The sequence below is a fragment of the Dromaius novaehollandiae genome, chromosome 18 (assembly GCF_036370855.1).
Source record: "Dromaius novaehollandiae isolate bDroNov1 chromosome 18, bDroNov1.hap1, whole genome shotgun sequence".
NCBI classification, from domain to species: Eukaryota; Metazoa; Chordata; class Aves; order Casuariiformes; family Dromaiidae; genus Dromaius; species Dromaius novaehollandiae.
This window is the reverse complement of record NC_088115.1, coordinates 8915618-8938923: the sequence shown is the minus strand read 5'-3', so window position 1 is coordinate 8938923 and position 23306 is coordinate 8915618. Positions and strand designations below refer to the sequence as shown.

At 52.6% G+C, this 23306-nt stretch overlaps 1 protein-coding gene across 2 annotated transcripts; it reads left to right on the top strand.

The window, feature by feature from the left end:
• The first annotated feature begins 12919 nt into the window (after positions 1–12919).
• On the top strand, positions 12920–23037 carry TSEN54 (tRNA splicing endonuclease subunit 54). 2 transcript variants are annotated; one of them, XM_064522590.1, is made up of 11 exons: positions 12920–13033; positions 13326–13484; positions 14810–14873; positions 15008–15091; positions 16930–17028; positions 17328–17380; positions 17734–17832; positions 18916–19553; positions 20160–20220; positions 20861–20977; positions 22144–23037. In XM_064522590.1, the coding sequence occupies exons 1-11, from the start codon at positions 13005–13007 to the stop codon at positions 22292–22294; spliced, it is 1554 nt and encodes a 517-aa protein (XP_064378660.1). In that variant the 5' UTR covers positions 12920–13004; the 3' UTR covers positions 22295–23037. The 2 variants fall into 2 exon arrangements, with proteins under 2 accessions (XP_064378660.1, XP_025954684.2); XM_026098899.2 differs by lacking the exon at positions 12920–13033 and having other exon boundaries at positions 13410–13547.
• The last annotated feature ends 269 nt before the right edge of the window (positions 23038–23306 follow it).

Below are 23306 nucleotides of genomic sequence, written 5' to 3'. Positions count from 1 at the left end.
GCAATGCTGGGGAATGGCAGGCTAAGGCCAGCAGAAGTTCACAGTGCAAAGTCAGTCGGGGAGAACAGAAACGAGAGCACAGAAAGAGATTAAAGTGCACAGCACTATTCACATCGGTCTCCAGGAGTAACATGCAGAAGTAGTGCAGGATTCTCAGAGACCTACAAGTTAGGATGGAACCTCCTGAAGTTAACTGCAGCCAGCCTTGGGAGAGCCATTTGAGAGCAGATCTGAGAGATTAGCCACCAGCCATGGGCAGCCCCGGCCTCGCTAGCTTAGCAAGGAAGCACAGGGATAGATTTCAAGGGGATTAACCTTCAATCCACAATAAGCCTGCAACAGATGACTGCTTTCTGGGTGCCACAAGCCCGGGTTTCTGGAGCATCAGATTTCAGACTTCAGCCATGGACAGCCTGGTCCTGTGACAGCTATTCCTTTCCGATGTCCTTTGGCGTATGACCCTACCAAGCTGCTGATCTCTGGGCCTGCCACCAACCCTCCCACCCTGGGATCTCGGAGTACACAAGCAAGATTCCCCAATTTTATCATCCCTAGCCAGGATGGGCAGCTGACAGCTGATTCTTCTTATGAACAATAACACCCAATGCATCTTCCACCCTTGCCAGGAAAGGTCTGAACCGGCCCGTCTCCTCCACGGCAGCTGCCCCAGGCAGTACCTTTCAGAGGGCAGAGCAAACAAAGTCAGTGATAAGGTAAATACCTATCCTGAACAGGACTCATTCCATTCCCATTCCTCACGGGAACTCATTTTCACCTGCCTGCTTTCAGATGGTGGCAGTTTTGCTGCTCAGCAGTGCCAGGCTCCACTACTGTTTGGGACTCACTTTTTGAGGAGCCAGATTTTTGGTTTAGTTTTTAAAGGCAGTGAAGCTGGAGCTTCAGTTGCTCAGCGCAGGGCAGTGGGGCAGCCAAGACCAGACACTGCTTTAGAATAGTGGGCCCAGCTGGGTTTTCTCCTCCATCCCAGGAGGGACTTCACAAGGCAAGTTTAAAAGGCATTTTTCACCACAGTAAGGCTGAAGCCTGTGTGGTACCTGCAAGTGATGTGCTCCAAGGTACTGGTGGGGCAGTTTCTATGTATGGAGCAGGGGAGTTACCATCATGACCCACCTGAGGTGTCTGATGAGCCAGCTCTTGCCCTGAAGTGTGCTGCCCTGGCTGCCAGGCAAGAAAAGCAAGTGGCATTGCCAAGGCAGGCTGAGGAATGGCAGCAGCAGAAGCAGCATGATCCTGCAGACCGGAGCAAGCAGGGAGATAGCAGAACACCTCACACCAACACTAGCAACACTTGCTGCCTTCCCCAGGTGGAAGGCAGTTTGCCAGAGGAGCTGGCCCTCATTACTCCAATCAAAGCCCTAGGAACAGATGCAAAGACTGTTGGACAGAAGCTGTGAATGCTACAGATTATAACTCAAGCCCTGGGTAAGTGTTTAAGAGAAGTAGTTAAACCAGGCTACAGTCCACATCCAAGGGCCGAGACCTCAATTAGAGCAAGGTCCTGTTCAGCAGGAGATGTGGATCCTACTCTAATGTACAGCAGACTCCTCCACCACAGGCTGCCTGCAGGTTGCTCAGCAACACAAGGGTCTGTTAGTGCCAGTTTATCTGGCCTGAGCCCTGGGGTTTCCAAGAGATCGTGCTTTTACCTTACAGCTTGTGCTAGATGCGTTTGCACCCAGCCAGATGAGCGGGGAGCTGCCTGGGGATAGCCGAGAGCGCTCAGCACCCACAGACCCCTGGTGTGGCAGGATCCTTCTCCAGGACAAAGTCCTGCAGCGACTGCAGCCCACACCAGTGGGATTTCCCTCTCACTCCTACCCTGCAACTCCCAAACTGAGCTTCTCGGCAGCAGCAGCGGGGCCCACAGACACACAGGGCACCCGCCACAACAAGCATTTGCAGCGTGCACAGCCCCTCTACCGGAGCATAAGGATTTGTTGAAAACCACGTGGCAGTGCCCAAAAGCATCCAAGGCTCCCGACTTCTCCTTAACCACTTCGATCCCTTTCCCAGCAAACCTGCAAGAGCCCCAGCAGCAGCAGAGCCCAGCATAGGTGGCCAAGGAAGGACTGATTCCAAGAAAAGAATTAGTGTCCTTATCTACAACACTATAAAAAGAACAGAAGATTTAGAAAGATGGATTAATATTTATGACCCCGATTATCTGCATTATCAGGAAATTACAATGGGGCCAAAGTGGGCAGAAGGTAACTGTTCCCTCTCAGCTAATTAGTAAGTCCTTCATTGAAGGCCTCATGTGAATAGTCACATAACCAAGGGCCAGGATTACTCCTACCAGTAGCAGTGGCCCCATCAGCACATGACATGCACCACAGGCAAGGTTTGGAAAGACTGAAGGCAGCAGAAGAAATGTCCATTCATCCCCCCCGCCTCCCCCAAAAAAGTTTAATCAGGATGAAAAGACAACAAAAGCTGTTCCAGAGCCCCTGGAGAAACAGGGCCAGTTATGAAACCTGCCTGGGATTTAGCAGACCGCTGCAGGGAAACCTGTCAGTTTGAAGGAAGAAAGAATTAGGTTGGAGAATTATCAGTGACAAAAGCAAGAGCTCTCCACACTCTACACCTGAGGTCAATAGCAGCATCTGTAGCACTTATTTCTTAGCAACGTCTTGTTGCGCAGCTGGAGCTACAGGCTGATCACCCAAGGGATCACAAGCGACCACCCACACCAAGCCTTGCTCTCCGTCCCACACAGCAGCAGGGCTCTGCAGGGCAGTGTCAGCCTCAGCCTGCAACAGCAGGGCCTTTGCTGTCTTCTGCCCCGACTCTGTCCGAGTTCCCTCATTCCGTAACACCACGTGCACGGGCTAGGTGCGTTTCAGCTTTCAGTCATACGTAGGATTTGATGTGTAGGACTGGGACAATCACACACGTAGCTTATTCTGTACAGCAGCACAAAGACGCAGGAAGGTCTGTCCAGAGTCCAGCAAAGACCCCAAGTTTTCTGCGTGCTGCAAAAGGGACAGGTTTCATTAGGAACAAGGCAAACCAGTCATCAAGCAAGGGAGCAGCTACCAAGGGAAACTATCCGAATTCACCTCCCACCACACACGCAGCTCAGTTAAACAAGGATTCTCCCTCAAAGGCACAATCACATCTCTGGAGCCACGGGGATAGCCCAGAGGAAACGAAAACAAGCTGCTCACAACCCCCTGGGGGCTGCACCAGCAGGCTCACATTTCCAGCACCAGAGAAAGCCCCTCTGTTTTCTTGCAAATAGGACTCACCAAGAGCAAGGCTTTCCTGAACATTTCCCACCCCCGAGTGGTGCCATACCCCAATAGCACATCATCTGTTGCATCCATAAGTGCACACGCTCTGTGCTCAGACCTGGAATCCCGCCGACACTGCGGCGCGACAGGGGAAGCGGGATTATAGGTGGAAATCACACTGCTGTCCGCATGCTCCCCTCTGAGACCCGCTGCATCCTTGGAGCTCGCAAGGGAGATCTGCTTGACCACATGCCTTTCATCTCCATTTCATGAACAGGAATACAAGAACTTTTTCATTTTATCTGGTCTTCCAGGGCTGGTTCTCTTGACTCCACTGGACAAACCCACTGGCAGTTTCTCCATCTGCAGATGTGTCATTTAAGTGGGATTATGCCAGCAGCAGGGATCACGCTGTTCCTGTTCTGTAGCTATGCATTTGAAGTAGATGCAAACCGATTTAATTTCAAATTCTGACTTTGTTCAGATCTGTCAGTACAGATCCTTTGGTTTCAGTGAGAGTGCTGGGTGCAGCTGAAGGCAGGATCTAGCATAGAGCACTCTGAATCTATCAGCAGTGTGTGAATAATGCAGATAAAATGCCCTTTTAATGCCAACAGCAGTGGTGGAAGTGTAAAAACAAAGCCAACAGAAGTAGTTTTTCTGCTCACGTGTGAAGCAGCATGCCTTCCATCCGCCACCCCCGGCTCTAGGGAAGACCACATCTGCCGCTGGCTCAAACACTCCCCGCGCACAGGAGCTGGAAGAGGCCGGGGCCAAGGCAGGACCACCAGGCCCGTAACTGCGTGGCTGCCGTATCACGGCCCGCAGGAACAGGAGGCCCAGCTGCCCAAGGCTGAGCAGAGTCAGACCCTTTAGCCCAGCAGCTCAGTGTCCTCATGCTGATACAGGAGCCCCTTTCCTGTCTTCCAGCGCAGGGAAACCCCTCCTCTCCCCATCCGAGTACTCTAACAAATATCGCCTCGGCAGCCCTCAGCTGGCTTAGTTAAGGTATAAGTGTGACCAATTCATGCCATCTCATCAAGAGACAAAATTTCCCCTTTGGGGTGGAAGTCATTAGCAGACTGCACAGTATTTCTGTCTTGAATTGGGCTGATTTTATCCTTCAGACAGGCTCGCATTGTGCCTTTTTTTGCAAGATTAAAGCGCTCTCTGCTATCTAGGAAAGTACTTACAGTGTAATTAAGTCATCCAGTCCTTCGTTTGATAAGGACTAAGCAGATCGAGTTCTCACATTCCCTCCCTCCAAGGCACTTCCCAAGCCCTTCCACATGCCTTCCAAGTTTTCAATATCCTTTTAAAAACCTTGATACTAAAGCTGCCTGAGTAATTTTAGTATATCTGGTCTCACCAGTGCCTTAAGTAGTAGCGATCACCTCCCTGCCCTTACTCCTCTCCCCCCTATTCCCTGTATGTCCAAGACTCACATTATGTCATGTTAATCTGCTCTCGGACCTGGAGTCACTATTCCCTCGGCCATCTGAAGCACGTTGCTCAGCTTTTTTGATGAAGCAGCCTCTGGGAGCCACCTTGCCACTCAAAACAACTGCGACAACCTCAAATCCTTCCCAGGAGCAGGAGCTTGGTTTATACCAGCAATGCAGCACCGACCGTCACCCGCAGCACGTTGAATCGGATGGGAGAGCACCAGCTCCAGCCCTGCGGCACCTGGCAGCCCCCATGTCACTCCCCCCCACGGTGCCCGTCTCCAGCCCGCCGGGTTGCAGTGTGGTGACACAGCCGGGCCAAGGCTCCCTGTGCCACGCTGTGAGCACCAGCTTCACAAGGACCAGCTATCTGCAGGCTCAAGTCCATCACGCTCAGCCTTTGGTCGAGCCTGTAAGGGGGGCAAGGTCCATCCTACTGTCACCCAAGTCCTTCAGATTCCCCCCACCCTCTGTTACCTTTTCTCCTTCCCGCAGAGCGGTCAGAAGCAGCAAGACAACCCTCCCCATCGCCTCTACAGACACCTTTATTTCATCCATTCGGTAGCAGTGGTGCTCAGTGCTACCACCAGCCCACTGCAGACAGCCTACTACAGCATTTCACACTCCTAACAGAAGGGTTTTACATCCAGCATTACCTCTGGATGTGTAGGTACAACAAGAGGGCTTTAACCTTGACCGTTCCCCCTCAGACCCCACTGCATGCAGCCAGGCTGGCTGGATCATCCCGGACTGACCTTCCAGCTGGCTGCCAACAAAACCTGCCCCTTCCCAACGCTGTCCCCTGTACACAGGGCAGCTTGCTAGCAGGCGTTTCGGAGTCAGCTCAGGAAGAGGTGTAGATCCAGTCTCATTTTAGGAGCACACTGGGAAGAGAGCAGTCTCTCTAGATGCATTAGGATAAAATTACACCTGGCTCAAGTTGATGCAGTGCAGCCAATTTTGCTGGAACAGCTTCTTGCTTAAATCTACCCATCCCTATAGCCATCGACAGCTCTCAGCAACTTCTGGGAGTTCCAGCTGAAGGAAAGTGAGGCTTTGAGGGGGAAGAAACACTTCCCTTCACTTCAGTGGCATTGCCCTGTTATTTCCAAGACTTGCTCAGAGCACTCCTGAGCAAGAATTATATCCCCCCCCCAGTTCATTCCGAGCACACCTCTGAGCTTTTAAAGCCACAGAGGTGGACATGAAAAGATTTACAAATGCTGCTCCTCTGTGCTCCCAACTAAAATAAATGAAATAAGTGGTGCTAATTCAGCTACACACTGACATAAGCTACTCCAAAACCATATCCGAGGCAGAGCACAACACAGGTGTCCCAAGGTTCGTATCTAGGGGTGCAGTGTATTTTTAGGGGACTAAAAAGAGGCAAGAACCCACCCAAAACAAAAACCAGCTTTGTTGGGTAGGGTGAAAATTATTCTATCCTCTAGCATAAAGCCTTGTTGAAGAATAAAAAGCAGATGACTGGATTGGCAGGCCAGCCCCAGACTCATAAGTGGCTGGAAGAAAAATAACAGCCCTTTGCAGTTGAGCATTTTCTCCACCACTTACATAGCCCTTTTCGTGCAGAAACGTACCACTTTTACAAATCTGACTTTTTAGTCCAAATGGAATCCAATCACATAAAATACTACATGCACATTAGAGGAAAAATTGTCATTTTATAAGTTTGAAACAAAAGAGTTAGAGCCATAAAGTGGCCTTGACATGGGCTCCAAATGCAAGAAGCACCACTTGGCTGGAAAGTGGCCTTTAGTCAAGGGCAGCAAGAAGTCAGGCAGAGCCCTGGCTCCCCCACCAAAGGTCCCCGTGGGATGGCAGGGCTCACCCCATGTTGTGTGGGACCCCAGGAGAAGTGGGGCAGCTGGGGCCTCCAAAGGCAGATCAAGGACCCTTCCTACGCGAGGCTCAGGGTGTCCCAGCAGCCCTGCAGCCAGGGATCCCCAAAAGGGATTTTAGGGGGCTGCCAATGTCATCGTGCTGCAGAACTCCCAGCCCTCATGAGTCGCTCTGGGACGAGGGCTGGGTACACGACAGCAAGTAGCAGCATGAAAATGTGGGGTTGCGTCAAGAGCAGAGGCATCAGGCAGAGCTGCCAACAGCCGAATGATACAAGGGGCGGGCAAGGAGGGCACTACTCCGCTGATGACTTGCGTGAAGCCTCACAGCACCTGCCTCCTCGGGGCAGAGCATGTCAGGCCCCATCCCCATCCCACGGGCTCGCTGCCAGCAGACGTGGGCTAGCTTGCAAAAGCAGCCCCGTTTTCAAATAAAGGCGTAATCGCAACCAGCGCTGCTTCCTGCTCCTCTCCCGTGCCGCCTGCTTTGTGCCGGATGCTGGCTGGAGACTTATCCCTTCCCTTCCCCATCTAGCAACCTTGTCTGCAATTTGCTTCCCACAAGCAAAAAGGAAAGGAAGCGACATCTTTTTAGCTGTGCTAACAGAGCAAACAAATCAGTGTCCTGCTGTAATTGGGGTTGTCTCCACCAGTCACCACCAACGTCCTGTAGACAGGGCCTATGTGTTCGCGGGGCCGATTTGTCCCTGGGAGCCATTACTGTATCTCCATTATTCTGACCCCTTTCTGCAACACTTCAATAAAACAGAAGAGCCCAGAAGAGCACACTTCGTTAGTGCTCCAACTCATCAACGCAGAGACCTGCTTCAAAACGCAGGCAGCAGCACAAAGAGGAGAGTGTAGCAGTCTCAAGAGCTGCCAATTCAGACACTGAACAATTGTTTTTTCGCACCTCTTTAACACCTTAATCACCCACTGCTTAGAGACCCCGGGTGGTTATGAACCCAGCCTGACAAGCAGCACTGCCTGAGTTGTTAATCCCATTTGGTTTTTAACACCTGGAGTGCCCAGAGCAGGTAAGGAACAGCCTGGAGCAACTTCACCAGCTAATGAGACACTGGAGAACAGACCCTCGATCTCCCAGTCCTTGTCCTCAACAGCAATACCTCCTCCTTCCCAGGCCCTGCTGCGAGCTGCTGAAAGACACCCTCGCGTCCTGGCTCACGCTCGCAGGTCTCTGACCAAAAGGCACGTCCCCACCAGAGCTCCTCTTGGGGAAAGGTCAGCAACGAGCAGCAGGTTTCCAAGTGCTTCTCCAGACCAATGCACAGGGAAGACGGATCAAAGTACCCGGAGAGGGCAAACAGACTGGAGAAGTTAAAAGTTTGAGCAAGGTGCACAATCTGCAGCCTTGAAGCCTGGAACCCACAACACCAAGGCACCTTTACTCCAAGGCTGATACATCCCAGGGTAAACTCCAATCTGCTCAAGCAAGCCACACGCCAAGGCCAATGGCAGAAATGAGAAAAACCTCCAGCTGCTCTCTCCAGACAGAAATAATTCAGCATTTCTTGCAGCCCCGTGCAGTGCATCAATGAGGTAAGAAAGATGCCTGACTGTTTTAATCAACCTTGCTGGATTTTGTTCATGGCTACTCAGCTTGTCACAGATGATCAGCAATAGGCAGGTTCCAGTAAGCTATTCCAGATAAATCCTGGGAGTTTAACAGACTCCAGCTCTAGAAACAAACTCATACAGCAGTGATTGAAAACCTAGGTTCAGGTCATACATACCCTTCTGCCAGGTCATGACACGGGGCCTTAGCAAGCTCATTTTATGCAAGTCGGTATCGTGATACTTTAGCAGGTTTTCCTGCCACAGAGCAGAGCCCAAACAATTGGGCTGTAGCTGCAGGTGGTCACACTGGGAAGATTTCTACAACAAAACTGCTAGAAGAGAGAAAGCAGGATTTAGGCTTTTCCATTTCCCCAACCATCGGGAGATAACAGTAGACAATAGTGGATCACAGCACACATTAGTTATTAGTTACTAATCACTTAATGCCCAAAGTCAAGTTCTCAAAAACATTAGCTTTGTCTTAAAAGTGTTGTCCTTATGCTGAGTCCATCCCTCATGCATGAGAACAGAAATCTGGCCCAGAAAGGTCCCCCCACCCCCCAAAAATTCTCCTTGCTGGCCACAAGCCTCTTCCCAGTGCTCTGTGACAAACAAAAGCTCTGTGAAAGGCCAAACCCCACAGCTGTAACATGCTACCAGAGGCATCAAAAGCATCCTACAACTGTCAGGAATTTGGCAAAAAGCCCAGGTGAGCCTAGAGCACAGACTAGTCCCACACCCCACAGGTAAACTAACATCTGATGTTATCTGCTTTCTATACGAAATCAAGCACTTGGAGGTATATTTAAGGTCTGTCAAGTCCTGTTTAAAGTGATTGCCAAGCTTCATATATCCTACTATAAGCAGTTTAAATTGTCTATAGTATGCTTTAAAACCTAGGAGTTAATTATGTTTTTTAGGGGAAGATGTCTCAAGTATAGTAATTAGTTGCACGCTGAGCTACTGCTAACCCACGATAACCGAGTTGTTGCACAGTGAGGATATGAACACAGTTCAGCGTTAAGTGATCGTGGTGACACCCCATACATACCTGCAACACGTGCAGGAATTCAAGCAGTTGTCTGTATACAGAGTTTATAACATTCATTTCTGTCCCAAATTACACAGAGCATCTGAGCCCTAAACCTCGTGGTACCGGGACGCACTCCACGGGCTGTGACGCAGCTGAGGGTGACGGGGCACGCTGCCCATCTCAGACACCCTTGTTTCCAGCCATCACCATTTATCAGAGTATAGATAAAGTCTGAACCGCAAACAGCCAAGGCACAGCTGGTTTCTGCAGAGTTACCAAGATATTTCCAAACACTGTCCCAGGTGTTGTAGGATTTGTTAAACAAAGGGATTAAAGGAGGCAGCTGTACCTGGCAGCACAGCTTAGCTCCAATATACAGCAGGCAGCTTGCAATCCCCACCTGGGTCTGCACACTACACAGAACCAGAGAGCAATCACAACTCCACATCTTGTGCTATTTTCTCCAAAAAGACTGTCTGCCTATTTACACACAGCTCCTCCAAGAGTTAACTGCAGGGGACCTGTGATTACAGGGGCTGCACAAACGCGGCTTAGATGCAGCAGGGGGGAGAGCTGGATGGGGGTCTTGGGTCAGACCCTGCCGGCCCTGGGGCGCCTCTGCCCCGGCTCACGGGAGCACCCAGGCTGCTCCCGCTGGATGGCGGCAGGAGAGCTGGCTGCTGCTTGGAGACAGCCTCCATCCCGCACCTTCAGTCCTGAGAGCCCTTTTACAATTTATAGTTTCAAAAAGACCCAAACCACCAACAAAAAAAAACACAAAATTGCCACAGCTTACCTTCTCTGCAAGCACGCTGGGGCGACGTATGTTCCTGGAGCATCTCACAGCACCGGCACAGTCAGCATTTCACCTCTCCAGACAAATTGGAGAACCTTTCCCACAGGGCAAGGGGTATCCCTGGGGGAGCAGCCCCGGCTCCCGAGATAGTGAGCTGGGGCCCTGGGGCCACAGGCCTTGGCTCTCCCTCCCTGGCCTCGCACCCAGCTGCATCACAGCCCAAAGCCCTCCCCAGAGCAACCCCACACTTAAAGTCCTCTTCTTCCACAGTGCAGTCACCTCCTTGCAGCAGTCAAGCCCCTTCACCCACCTTTTAGCTCAAAGAGGAACATTTTAAACTCTTATACCTTTTCACAATGCAGCCATGAGGAGCTCTGAAACGCTGCAAGAGCCCCATCCAGCACAGCCCATGAGCTGGTTTTTCAGTTTTCTGCCACACACAGCTCTTCCACAGAGGATTTGGTAATGTCCCATGCAAGGTAAGAAGAAAAAATAAAACCCCCAAACTGAAGGGAAAAACCTGCAGCACAGTCATGGCTTTGAGATAGCTGTATAAACACTTCCTATCAGAAATCCAAACTTAGAAACAGAGAAACATCTAACAGGGGGGAGACAGACAGACCTCCCAGGTTCTAGCTTCACCCTCCATTTGTAAGCAACCAAAATCAAGCACAGCCCCAGAGGGGCCACCCACGCCCAGCTGCCTTGGCTTGCTCAATTAGGGGTCACTGAGGGGCTCCAGCTGGGGGGAGCAGGAGTCCCGTAGGGACAGGACCTTCTGTGACAGCTACAAATCTTAGTATTGAGCAGAAATGTACACTGAAATTAATCTTGACGTTTCTAGGACTTGCAATCACAGCGGGTGACAAAAGCAAATTCTGGATCAGAGTCTTTCCTGCAGCAATTTAAACATATCTATTTTAAGGGAAGGCTGAGTTAAACAAAGGGGTGACAGCCCGCAAGTTGAAAGCAGCAGTGTGCGGCGTCCTGGGATTATGTTAAAATCGGGCAGGCAGAATGTCCTCCAAACATGTATTTTTAGTAAATCAGGGAGGGAAAGTGCTGCTGCTTTCCACAATCTCTGCGTTCAGTCGCTGGCTTCGCTCCTTTAGGCTGAAAGGATTAAACTGAGGCTCCTGGGGGGTCGGCGGGCTGCGGCTGGGATGGGGCTGGCTCCGGGGGTGGCGTGCACCCAGGGCCCTCGCTCGGTGGGTGCTGCACAGGACCCCCCATTGCCCATTGTAATGGGGCCAGCAGATGCCCTGGGGCCCCCCAACGAGGCGGGTGCCCCCACTGCAAGCCCTGCTCCCCCATGACCCGTCCCGGGTACTACGGACCAGCAACGCTGAGCAAAACCGCTTCACCTTCCTGCAGGAGGGGTACGGGTCAGGGCATCAAGGGGGAAATAACAAGGTAGGAAGTGAAAATTAAGCCATGCAGCAGAAAATAGAGAGGAACAGGTTTTGCATTTACCTCCCTCTGTTGGCATTTTGTCAAAGCACTATTATCGAGAAACTGCAAGGGGAACCAGGGACTTTTGTGGGGAAAAGACTGTAATTTTCTTACTTGAGGGTAACCAACTCTTCCGAGCTATCTCACAGTAAGGAGACACGGGCTTGAGGTGAAACTCGAACCTTTGGTGCCTCTCCCTGCCAGGTTAGTTCAGGCACCCCCAGGAGCAAACACAGCCCCGTCAGCCGACGCGACCCCTCGGCACAGCGAGGTTTCCAGCTTCCAGCCCGGCTGCACGCTCAGCAGAGCCGTGCTGCAGCGGCACCCAGCCGCCTCCGTCTACGGCCGGATCGGAAGAAACAGTGACACCTGCCGAAGGGAGACACCACCTTCCCGGGGCCCCAGGGCTTGTCCCCAGGGGACTGGAGCACAAAAGGTGCCAGGCTTGAACCCTGGTTTGGGTGTGAACCCAGAACAGCTGCAGCTGGTGCCACCAGCTCTGAAACGGTCAGCAGAAGAGCTCAGCGAATCTCCCTGCTGGCAGCTTTAAAACAAATCCAGGGGCAAGGCTTGAGCTTTGGGCAGTTTGGCACGGTTTCAGTTCACCTGCCTTTGCCCCCTTTGCTTGAATTTCCATTAAGCACAAGATGTCGGCCCAGCTGCGTGCCAGGCGTGCTCAAGTACGGCCGGGTGACGAGCGGGGCTGGGTGATTGCTCTCGAATTGACACCCGCTCTGTAGGCTGTCAGAAGCCCTTGGAGAACAATTTGTTGTGAGCAGCCTCGGCGCTGTATGGACGTGGGCTTCCTTGAATCCCGTTTGCAGTCGGGCTGGCACACCTGACCGCTCGCGATTGCTAGAACCCCAGGAATTAAAATCACCGCTGGCCACGTGAACATCACCGCCAAAATCCCGGGACCGAGTCTATGCATGGGAGATGATGTACACTGAATTTGGGTCATGGGCAAGGCCCTCTGAGCGCCTCCGTTAAAGGCCATTAGCAGCAGGTCTTGATGCTCCCTTGCTCTGCATCGTGTGGAGTATTTTTTCCCTTAACATAGGGTTCAATGTACTGAGGAACGCTCAATGGGCCGCGAGCGGGCAGCGCAGCAGTGCCCATGCTGATGGGAAGCAGCGGGCAGCAGCGCGCCGGCTTCCCAGCGTCCTGGGCAGTTTTCTTTAGGATAACGATGGTGCTGAGGTGTTTTGCAGGACACATTTTGTGAGGGCTGGATGCGCGGCCCTGCTGTGCGCTGCAGCATGGGGCCCCACCGCAGGGCCCCTGCACAAGTTCAGTGCCCGGCTCTGGCGTGTGGCCTCGGGGCACGGCTCAACGCATGGCACCGGGGCACACGCCAGCATCTCTCCGAGGCCCCGGCCCCGCTACCCACAGGCAGCCCTCGAGGCGGTGCCCCGCCCCGCCCCGCCCCGCCGGTCCCAGCCGCTCCGGTCCGGTCCCAGCCGGTCCGAGCCTGCCGCGCCACGCAGTCCTCCAGCCCTGCAGGGAGCGCGCTAGCGCTCGCCGCGTCCGGCCGGCGCTAGGACCCCGCGGAGCCGCGCCGGAAGCGGCTGCCCGCGGCGCGCGCCCATGGAGCCGGGCGGCTCGCGCCGCCTCAGGTACGGGGGGCCGCGAGGGCGGGACGGGCCTTAAAGGGGCAGCGCGCGCTGCCTTCGCCCCTGACGGGGCGGGCGGGGGTCCCGGGCGGCGTGCGGCGACCTCGGCGGGGCGGCGCCGCCTGCGCAGGGCAGCCTGGGCCGGGTGGCTCTGCCCCTGCCTGGCCGGCAGGGGAGGCGCCGTCGGGGGGCCGGGGCCGCCGCGGGCCCAGGCGCCGGGGAGGCGGGCGGGGGGGTGTCCGCGGGCGGCGGTGGGGGGTCGCCGGCCTCACCGTGCCGCTCTCCCGCCCCGCAGCACGGCGGAGCTGCTGGCGGCCCGCGCCCGCAAGGCCCCGCCGCGCTCGCGCGGCCAGAAGGACTTCGCCCCCGACGGCTCCGAGGAGCAGGCGGAGAAGCTGCGGCGGTGCCGCGAGGAGCAATGGCAGCTGCTCTCCGAGGAGCGCGTGGAGCGGCTGTGAGTGGCGCGGCGCGGCGCCCCGGCCGCCATGTGGGCGCTCGACGGCGTCGCCGTGTGCCGGTGCGCGGCCCGGCCACCTCGCGTGGGGGCTGAGGGCGGGGGGATCGGCGGCCTCCGCTTCCCTCCCGGCTGCTTCGCTGTCAGGGCTTGAGCAGCCGCTGTTAACGGAGCCGGTTCGGCTAAGAGAGGCGAGCTGCGGCCAACAGCAGGCAACCGTTAACATGGCGGGTTCCCTTGCGGGGAGGCCGCCCCGGCTGCTCCCGGCGAGCAGAGGGCTGTGCTGGTAAGCTGGTGGCTCCTGGGGGAGGGGGGGTTCACAAAGCCCCCTGAAGGGTCCTGAGTCCCCTCAGGTGCCTGTGTGGTCCCTGAGTCCCCCTCTGCGCGTAGCAGCTGCTGCCCGCCCGGACGCGGCTCCGGCTGCACAGCCCGTTGGAGCTCCCGCGTGCTTGTGGCCTTGCAGAGATTTGCCTGACTCCCCATGCGCCGGGTTTATCAGCTCTGGCGGCTCCAGCAGCGCTGCCAGTCCCTGTGGGTTATCAGGTCCTGGGAGACTTTCACATGCTGCCTCTCAGCACATGCTTTTCCTCTGTCCGGCCTGCTTTTTTTTCTGGCAACTGGTTTCTCCATCCACACTAGTCAGTAGTGATAAAAAACACTCACACAAACTCATGCTGCAGGGGCCTTTGGGATGTTGCTCTGAGAATGGGGAGCTCCAGCAGAGCAGACAGCCGGGACTGTTACCTTCCGCTGGTCACAAGCAGACTTGTTCGAGTACCTGCATAGCTGCATGTTTGGGGCAGCGGTGGAAACTGTGGCACTGACCAAGGATTCAGAGCAAATCCATGGCAGACCCTGCAGGTCTTATCTCCAGTTTCCTTGACGCAGTCACCACAAATGCATGTCTGCATTCTTGTAGTCACCCTGTGTTTCCCCTCTGCTAGTAAATTCTCCCTACAAGACCATGTACTTTGCTTTGTGGGTGGGATACAGCAATTCGAGGCTCTGTCCTGGGAGCATCTGAGCAGTCTTGTATGATATAGCACGGATCAGTCAGGGCCATGCATCTCCAGCAGGCCTCTGTGTCTCTGGGCACATGTTTGTGGTGCTGCTTTCAGACACTGTTAACTAGTTGATGTTGACAAAATCTTCAGCTAATACTGCCAGATCTAGAGGATGAGGTCTTTCTGAGGCCTTACCCTGTAAAAATGCCAGCTAGAAGTTTGCTGCCTTTTGACACCTTCCTGAGCTTGTTGCATTGCTACCACAGGAGATGGCTGTGTTACATCTGCTGGTAATAACAAGCTAAACTTTAACCTTCTCAGGGGCAACCTGGTGAAAGCTGAGTGGAAGCCAGGACAGGGCATTGTGGAGCTGCAGTCCCCTGCGGTGAGTCTGGTCCTCAATACCATCGTCTCCTGCTGGCAATTGCAGACTGCTTAACCCGCTTCTTAAATGGGAGAGAGCCTGGCTGTCAGCAGAGAGCGCCCAAAGCCCATCAAGGATTTGTGCTTTCTTTCCAGGGGAAGTTCTGGCACACCATGGGGTTCACAGAGCATGGCAAGCAGTGTCTGCTGCCTGAGGAAGCTCTCTATCTGCTGGAGTGTGTAAGTAGGATGCCTGTGCATGGATGGGGGCCTTGGGTCCTTCCTGAGTAACTGAAGGAACTGTGGTAGCTGAGCACTTTTAGACTGAAGTCTGGAATCACTTGACACGTGTTGGTCACTCCTGCAGCTTGAGCAGCTGATAAACACCTGGTTCTCAAGGGGTTGTCTCTCTTAGCCTGGCAGCTGATGGAACTGTTTCTCTGCAGGCCCTGGGTTCATATGTAGTACTCTAAAGTGCTCCGTGTGCCGTTGACACTGGATGTCAGTTGGATCTGCGGCCAGTTTATCCAGCTGGTATCAAGTTGAACCCACTTCGATGTCAACATGACAACAGTCTAGGAGGGTGTTTGGATGATCTGAATTTTTGTTACAGTAACAGTAGAAAGCACTTTTATCAGACTGAAGGAAGTATAAGGAACGTACTTACCAAGTTTCCTGCTGAGATTTCTCTCCCTGCCTGCTGAGGGTGATAAAACACAGGTATTTATGTATCAGTTACTTCTTTACCTAAATCTGTGCCGGGGCTTGGACTTCCACAATCCAGGGAAACTCAGTGTTCTGGGAATTTCTGGAAACCAGATTGAACCAGGATCTTCCCATCCTTTACAGGGGTTAATTGGAAAAGATTTGACACCGAGAAATCTTTTTCCTCAGATATGGTATACTGGTAATTAGGACATATGAGACTCGTCAGTGCCTGCTCTGTTATAAGTTGATTTCCTCCCTTATCCAACATATTTTACATAGTCTGCAGTAACAAGGTTCACAAGTTCATTAGCACTCTTTTTCTGTACTTCTCAGAGAAGCTGACAGGAACTAGTAAAGCTGATGTGGCTGAGGGGAACGAGACCAAGTTGCTCTTCAGTGTTTCTCTGCCTGGATAAATGCTAGTTAGGGCTGGAGTTGGTTTTCTTGGCTGTGGAGTGGTTTGTCTCTCGACGGACAGCTGTCATCAGCTGAATAGGTGCACCAAACTAAAGGGGAGCTTGTTTTCTGTTAGCAAAACTTAATCAGATTACCAGCAGCTGATATCTTCCCCTGAGTCCTTGCAAAGGTAGGGCTTCTTGCCTCTGGTAATTTGACAAACAATAGATCATAAACAAATTGATTTGAAAGTGAAATTGTTTAGTTGGTTGCTGAGTACAGAATCACTCCCCAGAAGCAGAAAAGATCAGTTAGATGCCTTTGGCCTATCCCATGGGAGAGGTGTGGTTCCCAGTGCTTTGTTTTTCTGTGTGTATTTTATGAGTAAATACATACTAAAAAAAGAAAAAGGAAAGAGAGGTGTAGCCTAAAACTGCCTCCTGGAGGTTAGCTGGTATTGCCTGGGGGACCCGCCCTGGGATCATTGGTGCTGCACTAAGTGCAGCTGAGGAGCCAGCCTAAATGCTGTTGCTCCAGCTCTCAGCTGTGCTGGTCCTAAATTTTTCTGTAGCTGTGCTGTGTCCTGAATCACAGAAATCATCAAAGTCAGAGAAAGTGATCTCTCAAAGCAATGAGTATTTTAACAGTTGAGTGTCAAGCTCCAGCTGCGTCATCCAAACAGATCTAGTGGTACAGCTGAGGGGGCAGCGGCGAGGCAGGAGCTAACAGCTGTGGGGGGAACTTTTTTCATGGCTTTGCTGCTAAAACTAGGGTATCAGGGTGAACACTCTGCCTGGCTTTTCTGCTAAAACCATGGTATCAGGGAACTGTGCATGTGAGGGGGACTGCAGGCATGTGCATAGGCATGGACATCATGTGCTGATACCAGCTGTCAGGACCAGTGGGAGGGACTGGGGTGAGCTTGCACAGACTGGTTCCCTGCGGTTCCCTAAACACCAGGTTTTGCCCTTCAGGGCTCTGTTCAGCTCTTTTACAGAGATCTGCCCTTGTCGATCCAGGAAGCCTATGAGATCCTGCTGGCCCAGGAGGCAATGAGCCTGCCGCATTACCAGGTGCGTTGGGAGCTCCAGCTATTGTGGGCGGGTGAAGGCCCAGCCACTGCCTCATGCCCTGTTCCAGTGGCTGAGGGCAGGTAGGACAGGGAGGGAAGGAGAGTCGTTCTGAGTCTTTCTCAGTAACTTCCTTTTGTATGATCAGTTCCTGTTTCCTCACCTTTGTTTTTGGGCCCTAACCCTAGGGATTTCTCCTCTGCTGGTGCCATACCGTGTTTACCCAGTTGCAGCAGCCGTGCTAAAGTAAACTGTTTGGTTAAGGGTAGTCATTTAACCTTCTCGCTTTTCTTCGCTCTAAGGTATTCAGCCACTTGAAGCAACTGGGTTATGTTGTACTGAGATTCAACCCCAGGTAACCGGCTTTTCCTTTCCATGCTTTCTCCTTTCTGAAGACCCTCAGCAGCTCTGTGCCCATTGTATGGCCCCAACAGAAGGGCAGAGAAGAGGACTGAGGAAACCTTGCATATCACCTTTTGGGAGGATTAAAGGCTAAAAGCGGCCCTCCACCCTTCCTTGTTCCTCCCTCTTGAGGAGGGGATCAGGAACATGAAATGGGGCATAACTTGAGGACCATCCTAGTCCTGCTTGTGGATTTGTGCTGTGCCTGGAAAAAAGTTTTTTGCTGCTGTGCTCTAGGGGCTGAACAGAAGGGTAGCTTTGCCACCCCATCCTGCCCTCAGCCCCTGTGTTGGTGTCTCCCTGCAGCACTGTCCTGTCTCCCTATGAGAGACAGCTGAACTTGGAGAGTCATTGCCAGAGCTCCGGGAAACACCATCGCAAAAGGAGGAGGAGCTCCAGCCCTCGGTAAGGATGTGTCCCCTCATGTGCTCTCCTAGACTAACCCTTTGCCTTGCCTGCCTAGAAATTTTGCCCTGTGCCACTTGTGTTTCAAAGCACGAAACAAGTACAACCCTAGTCTCAGCCACTTGCCCCCTGCAAGCTGTCTGGAGTTCTGGAGCTGAAATCTGGCCATCCCACATGATGTCATGTTAGCTGAAAAACTCCTGGAGGCATTATCCAGGTGGTCAGAGGGGCAGGATCAGTTCATAGCACAGCTTCTGTGGTGAAGAGCCTCCTTCTGCCCACGCTCCCAGGTCTCCTTCCCTCTTCTCCCAGGCCCTAGCCCGGTGCCCTTGCTGAACTCTTTGCAGGTCAGCCCTTCTGTCACATCTGTACTTCATGTGGGGTCAGTGGGGGTGAACTGCCCTTGTGCTTCTCCTCTGCAGTGATGAGATGCCAAAATATAACGGAAGAGAGGTCAGTGCAGAAGAAACACATGGCAGATGTCTTCTCTTGCCCTTTTTTTAGAGGGAGTGCAGACACTGCAGTGCCCATCCTTCTGTTGTCCACCCCCTTGATGCTGCTTACGTGCTAGGGCTGTACAGCAGAGAGCGTAGTGGGGTCCTGGTCCCTGCACACAGCCCCTAGAAGCTGCCAAAATGCAAATAGGAGCTGGCATAACTATTAATTTTGCTAATAATCATGACAGTTTCCAGTAGGTGGCATCATCCTTTAAGAAACGGGAAGGGAGAGACTGAACTGCAAGTCTCCTGTTACCAAGTAAGTTGGTGCCCAAGGAGTTAGGGTGGAGTTTTAGGAGCTGGGAGATAAAACTGCTGGTTTAAGAGCTGTCCTGTCTTTTCTGGGAGCCAGGGACTGAAACTCGCACCGGTATGAGATGCTGGCAGGGCGGTTTCTGCCTAGTCTGTGCTGTTGCTAAGGGTTTGCAGAGAGACCTGTGTGGGGGCTTCTGCCACCCTTCCCATCCTTCCTTCAGGCTTGGCAGAGTTCATCCTTCCTGTTACCAGGGAGGAGGCAGGATTCAAAGTGAGTAAAATCCCACTGTGAACCTCTCCCTCCCTTTTATGCTGCTGCTTCTGTGTTTAGGTCACATGAGAAGAAACATAAAGTATCTGAGGGCCTTCCAGAAGCTGACGGGACCTCCGAAAAGGCTGGTGATGGCTGTGGAGACTCCAGCTGCCTCCCCGCAGATGAGACCCCCTTGTTAGAGCAGCCAAAGGAGTCAGATGCTGGCAGTGGAGGGGGAGAGTCAGCCCCAGTTCTTCCTGATACGGGACAAGAAAAGGACTCTCCCAGCCCCTCCAGGAGTTGGGCTGGAGACCACAGGGAGAGCAGCCCTGGCACCCGCGCGTCCCGCTGGGATTTTACCACCATTGTCTTGCCAAACGTGGCCCCAGACCAGCCGTGCACACGTCTCCCCTCACCTGACAAGGGGCTCCTGCCGGAGAACGTGCCGGGGAGGGAAGTCGATGCCGCTTGCTGGTGCAGACGCATCAATCAGAAGCGGGAAAAGCTGTCGCGAAAGGAAAGGGAGCAGCTGGAGAGGGAGAGCAGGTACAAGAGCAGTGTCAATGCAGACAGGGAGGTGAGGCGCTGCTCCAACTGGCAGGAGTACAAAGCCCTCCTGAAGCAGAGGAGCCAGCAGAAGGTTTGGAGACGACCGCCACATCTCTGGGACCAACCTGTCACTCCGCTTTTGCGGCTGGATGAAGCCACCTCATCAGGTACTGGCTCTGGGAGGGAGGAACGTGGCGAGGACCCCTCCATTCCCTGAAATGGCACTGCAGACCGGCAGGGGACAGAAAGATTGCCTTTCGTATGGCAGCAAAAGGGATGATGTGGAGATGCTGAACATCAGTTTAGAGGAGAGTTTCTTAAGCAGGAAAAGTCTCATTAGAAGGCCTGGGCAAACCAAGAACAGAGGAGCCCAGCCACAAACAGGAGGAGGGAAGGCGGCCTGTCCTGTTGCCTTCCCTTTTTTTTTTTTTGTTTTTTTTTTTTGTTTTTCCTATAGCCCATTCAAGTGCCAGGATAAACAGGGCTTTGGGAGGTCTTCTAATCTGTTCCCCATGTCATGCTATATTGCATTCCTTCCTGCTGGGCTGTTAGGCATGTGAGATCAAGGCAGGCAAGATGCAAAGCAACTGCAGGGTGTTCTGGGCTGCATGTTGGGAGGAGATGAGGAAATTGAGGTCTCTGAAGTAGCCAGTGGTGACTGTGGTGCCGCCAGCCATTGTCGAGGAGGAAGACTTGCGGGTGGTGGTGGGGTGCTTAGAGTGCCCTGGGAGAGAAATAGTTGATCTGATCCTTCCTTTTCCTTCTCCCTCCAGCTGCTGTCCTCCAGCAGATCAGCGTGCTGCAGCCCTCCCACATCCTGGATGGAGCCTCCCGGTTAGTATCCCGCCAGCCAGCTCATGCTGTTAGGGAGAGGGGGTCCCTGCGTGTGAGGTCTGCGAGATGCTTTCAGCAGCAGTGTGGGAGCTGCTTAGTGTCCAGGAAGCTGAGAGAATCCAGTGCTCTGCTCTGTGGCCCTGTCACATCTTTAGCAAAGGGCTAGTATTTCTATGAAGCACTGGGTTAGGGAGCTAAGGCATTCCAGGCTGACTGTAACTTCAGGGGTGCTCTCTTCTCCTGATGTTCCCTGTCGGTGCACTGGCCAGGGAATCTTGTCCAGAGGTTTGGTTGTGTTTCACCTCTGCCTCATCCCTGAAATGTGCTGCTATCGCTGCTGCGCAGTGCTTTGCTCCTGTGTCTTTTGTGTTTGTGGTACATTTTGCGAGGGATGCAAGGAGAGGGAGAGCATGGTAGATGTGGGGAAGGAGTTTGCTCTGGTCTGACATGAGGATGTGGGGGAATGTCTGGGAGTAATTAGAACAGTTGCAGGGTCAGTCACTTGTCTGGGGACTGAAGCTTTTTAAAAGGCCCAGACTAGACAGGCTTCAAGAGCTTTTGCTCCCTCCTTCCTCTGCTGTAGCTCTACCCCGTGACATATCAATCCCATAAGCACGCAGATGTGTCCTCTCTTCTGCAGGCTGCAGGAGGACACAGAGGGCATGACGATAGACTTCAACGTGTATCAAGCAGATGCTGTGGCCAAGTTTAAGAAGACAAACCCTGGAAAGCCATATGTCAGGATGTGTGTACGGAGGTATCCACGGCGTGTTATGGTTTCTGTTGAAATAGCCCCATTGCTGTTGTGGAAATGAAGTCCTAATGGTCTGTAAATGACCCAGGATCTTGTAAGCTTTACAGATCATCAGGGTGCCTGCCTTTAGGGTGGTCCTGCCCAGATGTTTCCTTTTCTTTCTGTTCCTCCTTTGTTGGAGTCTGTGGCTGACGATTCCCCCAGCCCTAGCACTCAGCCCACGCTGTTTGGTCATCTGGCTGCTGCTCATGTGGGTATTACTGGAGTCAGGAACAAGAAGCAGCCGCAGCCGTATTTATGCAATGCCTGTGAAACTCGCAGAGCCTGGTTTAGCAGAGAGCCATATGGTACGTGAATCCTCAGCCAGTGCAGATCCCTGTGGACTTACGCATAGATGTACCTGCCTAGAGGTGACTACAGGCTCAGGGCCGTGGGTTCAGTATTTTGATCTTTGTCAGATGTAATTTTGCGTCAGGCAGAAACGGAGGGTAGGTATCTGCTTTCCTGCCAGATCCAGATTCTGATACTTAAATTCCATAGGTGCTGTAAAGTTCAGTTTCTGCCTTTTCTAATTTTGATAAACTGTCTCTTCTCAACTCTTTGTAACTTGAGTAGAGACAGGCAGGAAGGTGGTAATGCAGTTTTACAAAGGTCTGTGTTATGAGTGAATAGGATGATTCTTTCTACACAAATATTTCCATTTAAGAATGAGCTGACTCTGCAGAATTAAAAGGAGGTGAGATGTCGATCCCAGCAACCTAAAGATCTTCCTAGCACAAAAGTATTTAGATTGCATTGGACTGGCAACTTGCCAGCAGCCCTGTGAGCTGCATCTAATAGGCACAGCATGGAGCAGTCTACAATTGCCCTTGTTTTCGGCAAAGGATTTGACAGCTCCTGGTTCCTGGCATGCAGTGTTTCTCTCACTGCTGGCAGCCTCCTGCTTTGATTGAGAAGTGTGGGGAGGGTCGCTACCGGCTCATGAGACCAGAAGGTGACCATTGTGATCCCTGATTTTCAGGGATGCCCAGCTGGGTGAAGTTCGAGGGTGGCCTGGCTCATTGCTGCGAATTGTCTAGCTATTGTTCTGTCTCTGATAATTGAAACGTCCCGGGAAACCTGGATTTATGTATTCTTCTGTGCTTTGAAAACTATTTTTCCCTCTACAGCTTTGATGAGCAGATTCCATCCCTCCGAGCTTTGAAGCAGGTCACATATCAGAGTGGGGATGTCCCGGTGGTCTTTGCACTGGTGGACCATGGAGAAATTGCCTTTTATTCGCTAAAGGAATTCAAGCTGCCAGTTGATGTTAATCACTGAAGTTGCTGTCGCGTGCAGAAGTGATGTGGGATGAAGGGGAGAGCTTTATTCAGGATTTGCTTTCTTGATTAATGGAATATTATGGAAAACAGAGCCTGTGATAACCAACTTTTACACTTGGTAGTCGACCACTGCAACAGGTGTCACTTAACCAGGAGGTGGCTCATCCATAAAAGCAAATTTACTGCAACCAAGCAGTGTGTGCAGCTTAGCGGGGCATATCTGGACTGGAATACGCGCTGCTTTGCTCTTGAAGCCACTGGTTCTCCAGCTTTCTGATCTCATGGACCCACTAGCCTTTCTTTGACTAGATCTGTCGTCTCTGGCTGTCCTGTGGACCACTAGAACACTTTGCTGGTGACCCTCTTTTCGTACGTTAAGAACAGCTGTGCTAGGCCGGTCTGAACGGTTGGAGAATCGCTGAGGTCAGCCAGGGGCAGAATAAGCTGATCAGAGCAGTGGTGGTATCCTGAGCCTCTGTCATTCAGCTGCACCAACAAACATCGGATCAGATTCTGATGTGAAAAACAAAGTCACAGCCGTAAAACTCGGCCACAGGAATCAAGTTTCTGGATACTTGAGAGCAGGAAACTCTGGTCTTTGTGCACTGTTTCATCAACCAGAGGTCACAGAAAGCCCCAGAGCATTGCAGATGACACCTTGGCCTTGTGCTGTAATGGCTGTCCTGAGATGTGCTTTGGCCATGCAGCATTATATCTCATTAAAATTATGCCATAATATCAGCACACTGTGTCTGATTCTCTCACGAGGGTTGTACTCAACCGTCTGTGTCATCTGTTGACATCCCTTTTTCTGGCTGTGGTTCCTTGTCTTTTCTTTTGCAAGTGAGAGAGCCTTCCGCAAAAAAAGAAGCTAGATTCCTCATGAGCCTTCCAGTCCTGCGGCTGTTGTGCTCCAGACTGAGGACCAGGATCCCATCATTGCTTTCCAGGCCCTACCACGGGAGCCTTCTGCCAGGATATCCAGGTACCAAACCTGCTTTAGCCTCTAT

Coding starts and splice junctions, on each gene's coding strand:
- TSEN54 (XM_064522590.1), top strand. CDS start 13,005: ATGGAGCCGGGCGGCTCGCGCCGCCTCAG. Junction 15,092..16,929: donor CTCTCTATCTGCTGGAGTGT/GTAAGTAGGATG, acceptor TTTGCCCTTCAG/GGCTCTGTTCAGCTCTTTTA. Junction 20,221..20,860: donor ATCCTGGATGGAGCCTCCCG/GTTAGTATCCCG, acceptor TCTCTTCTGCAG/GCTGCAGGAGGACACAGAGG.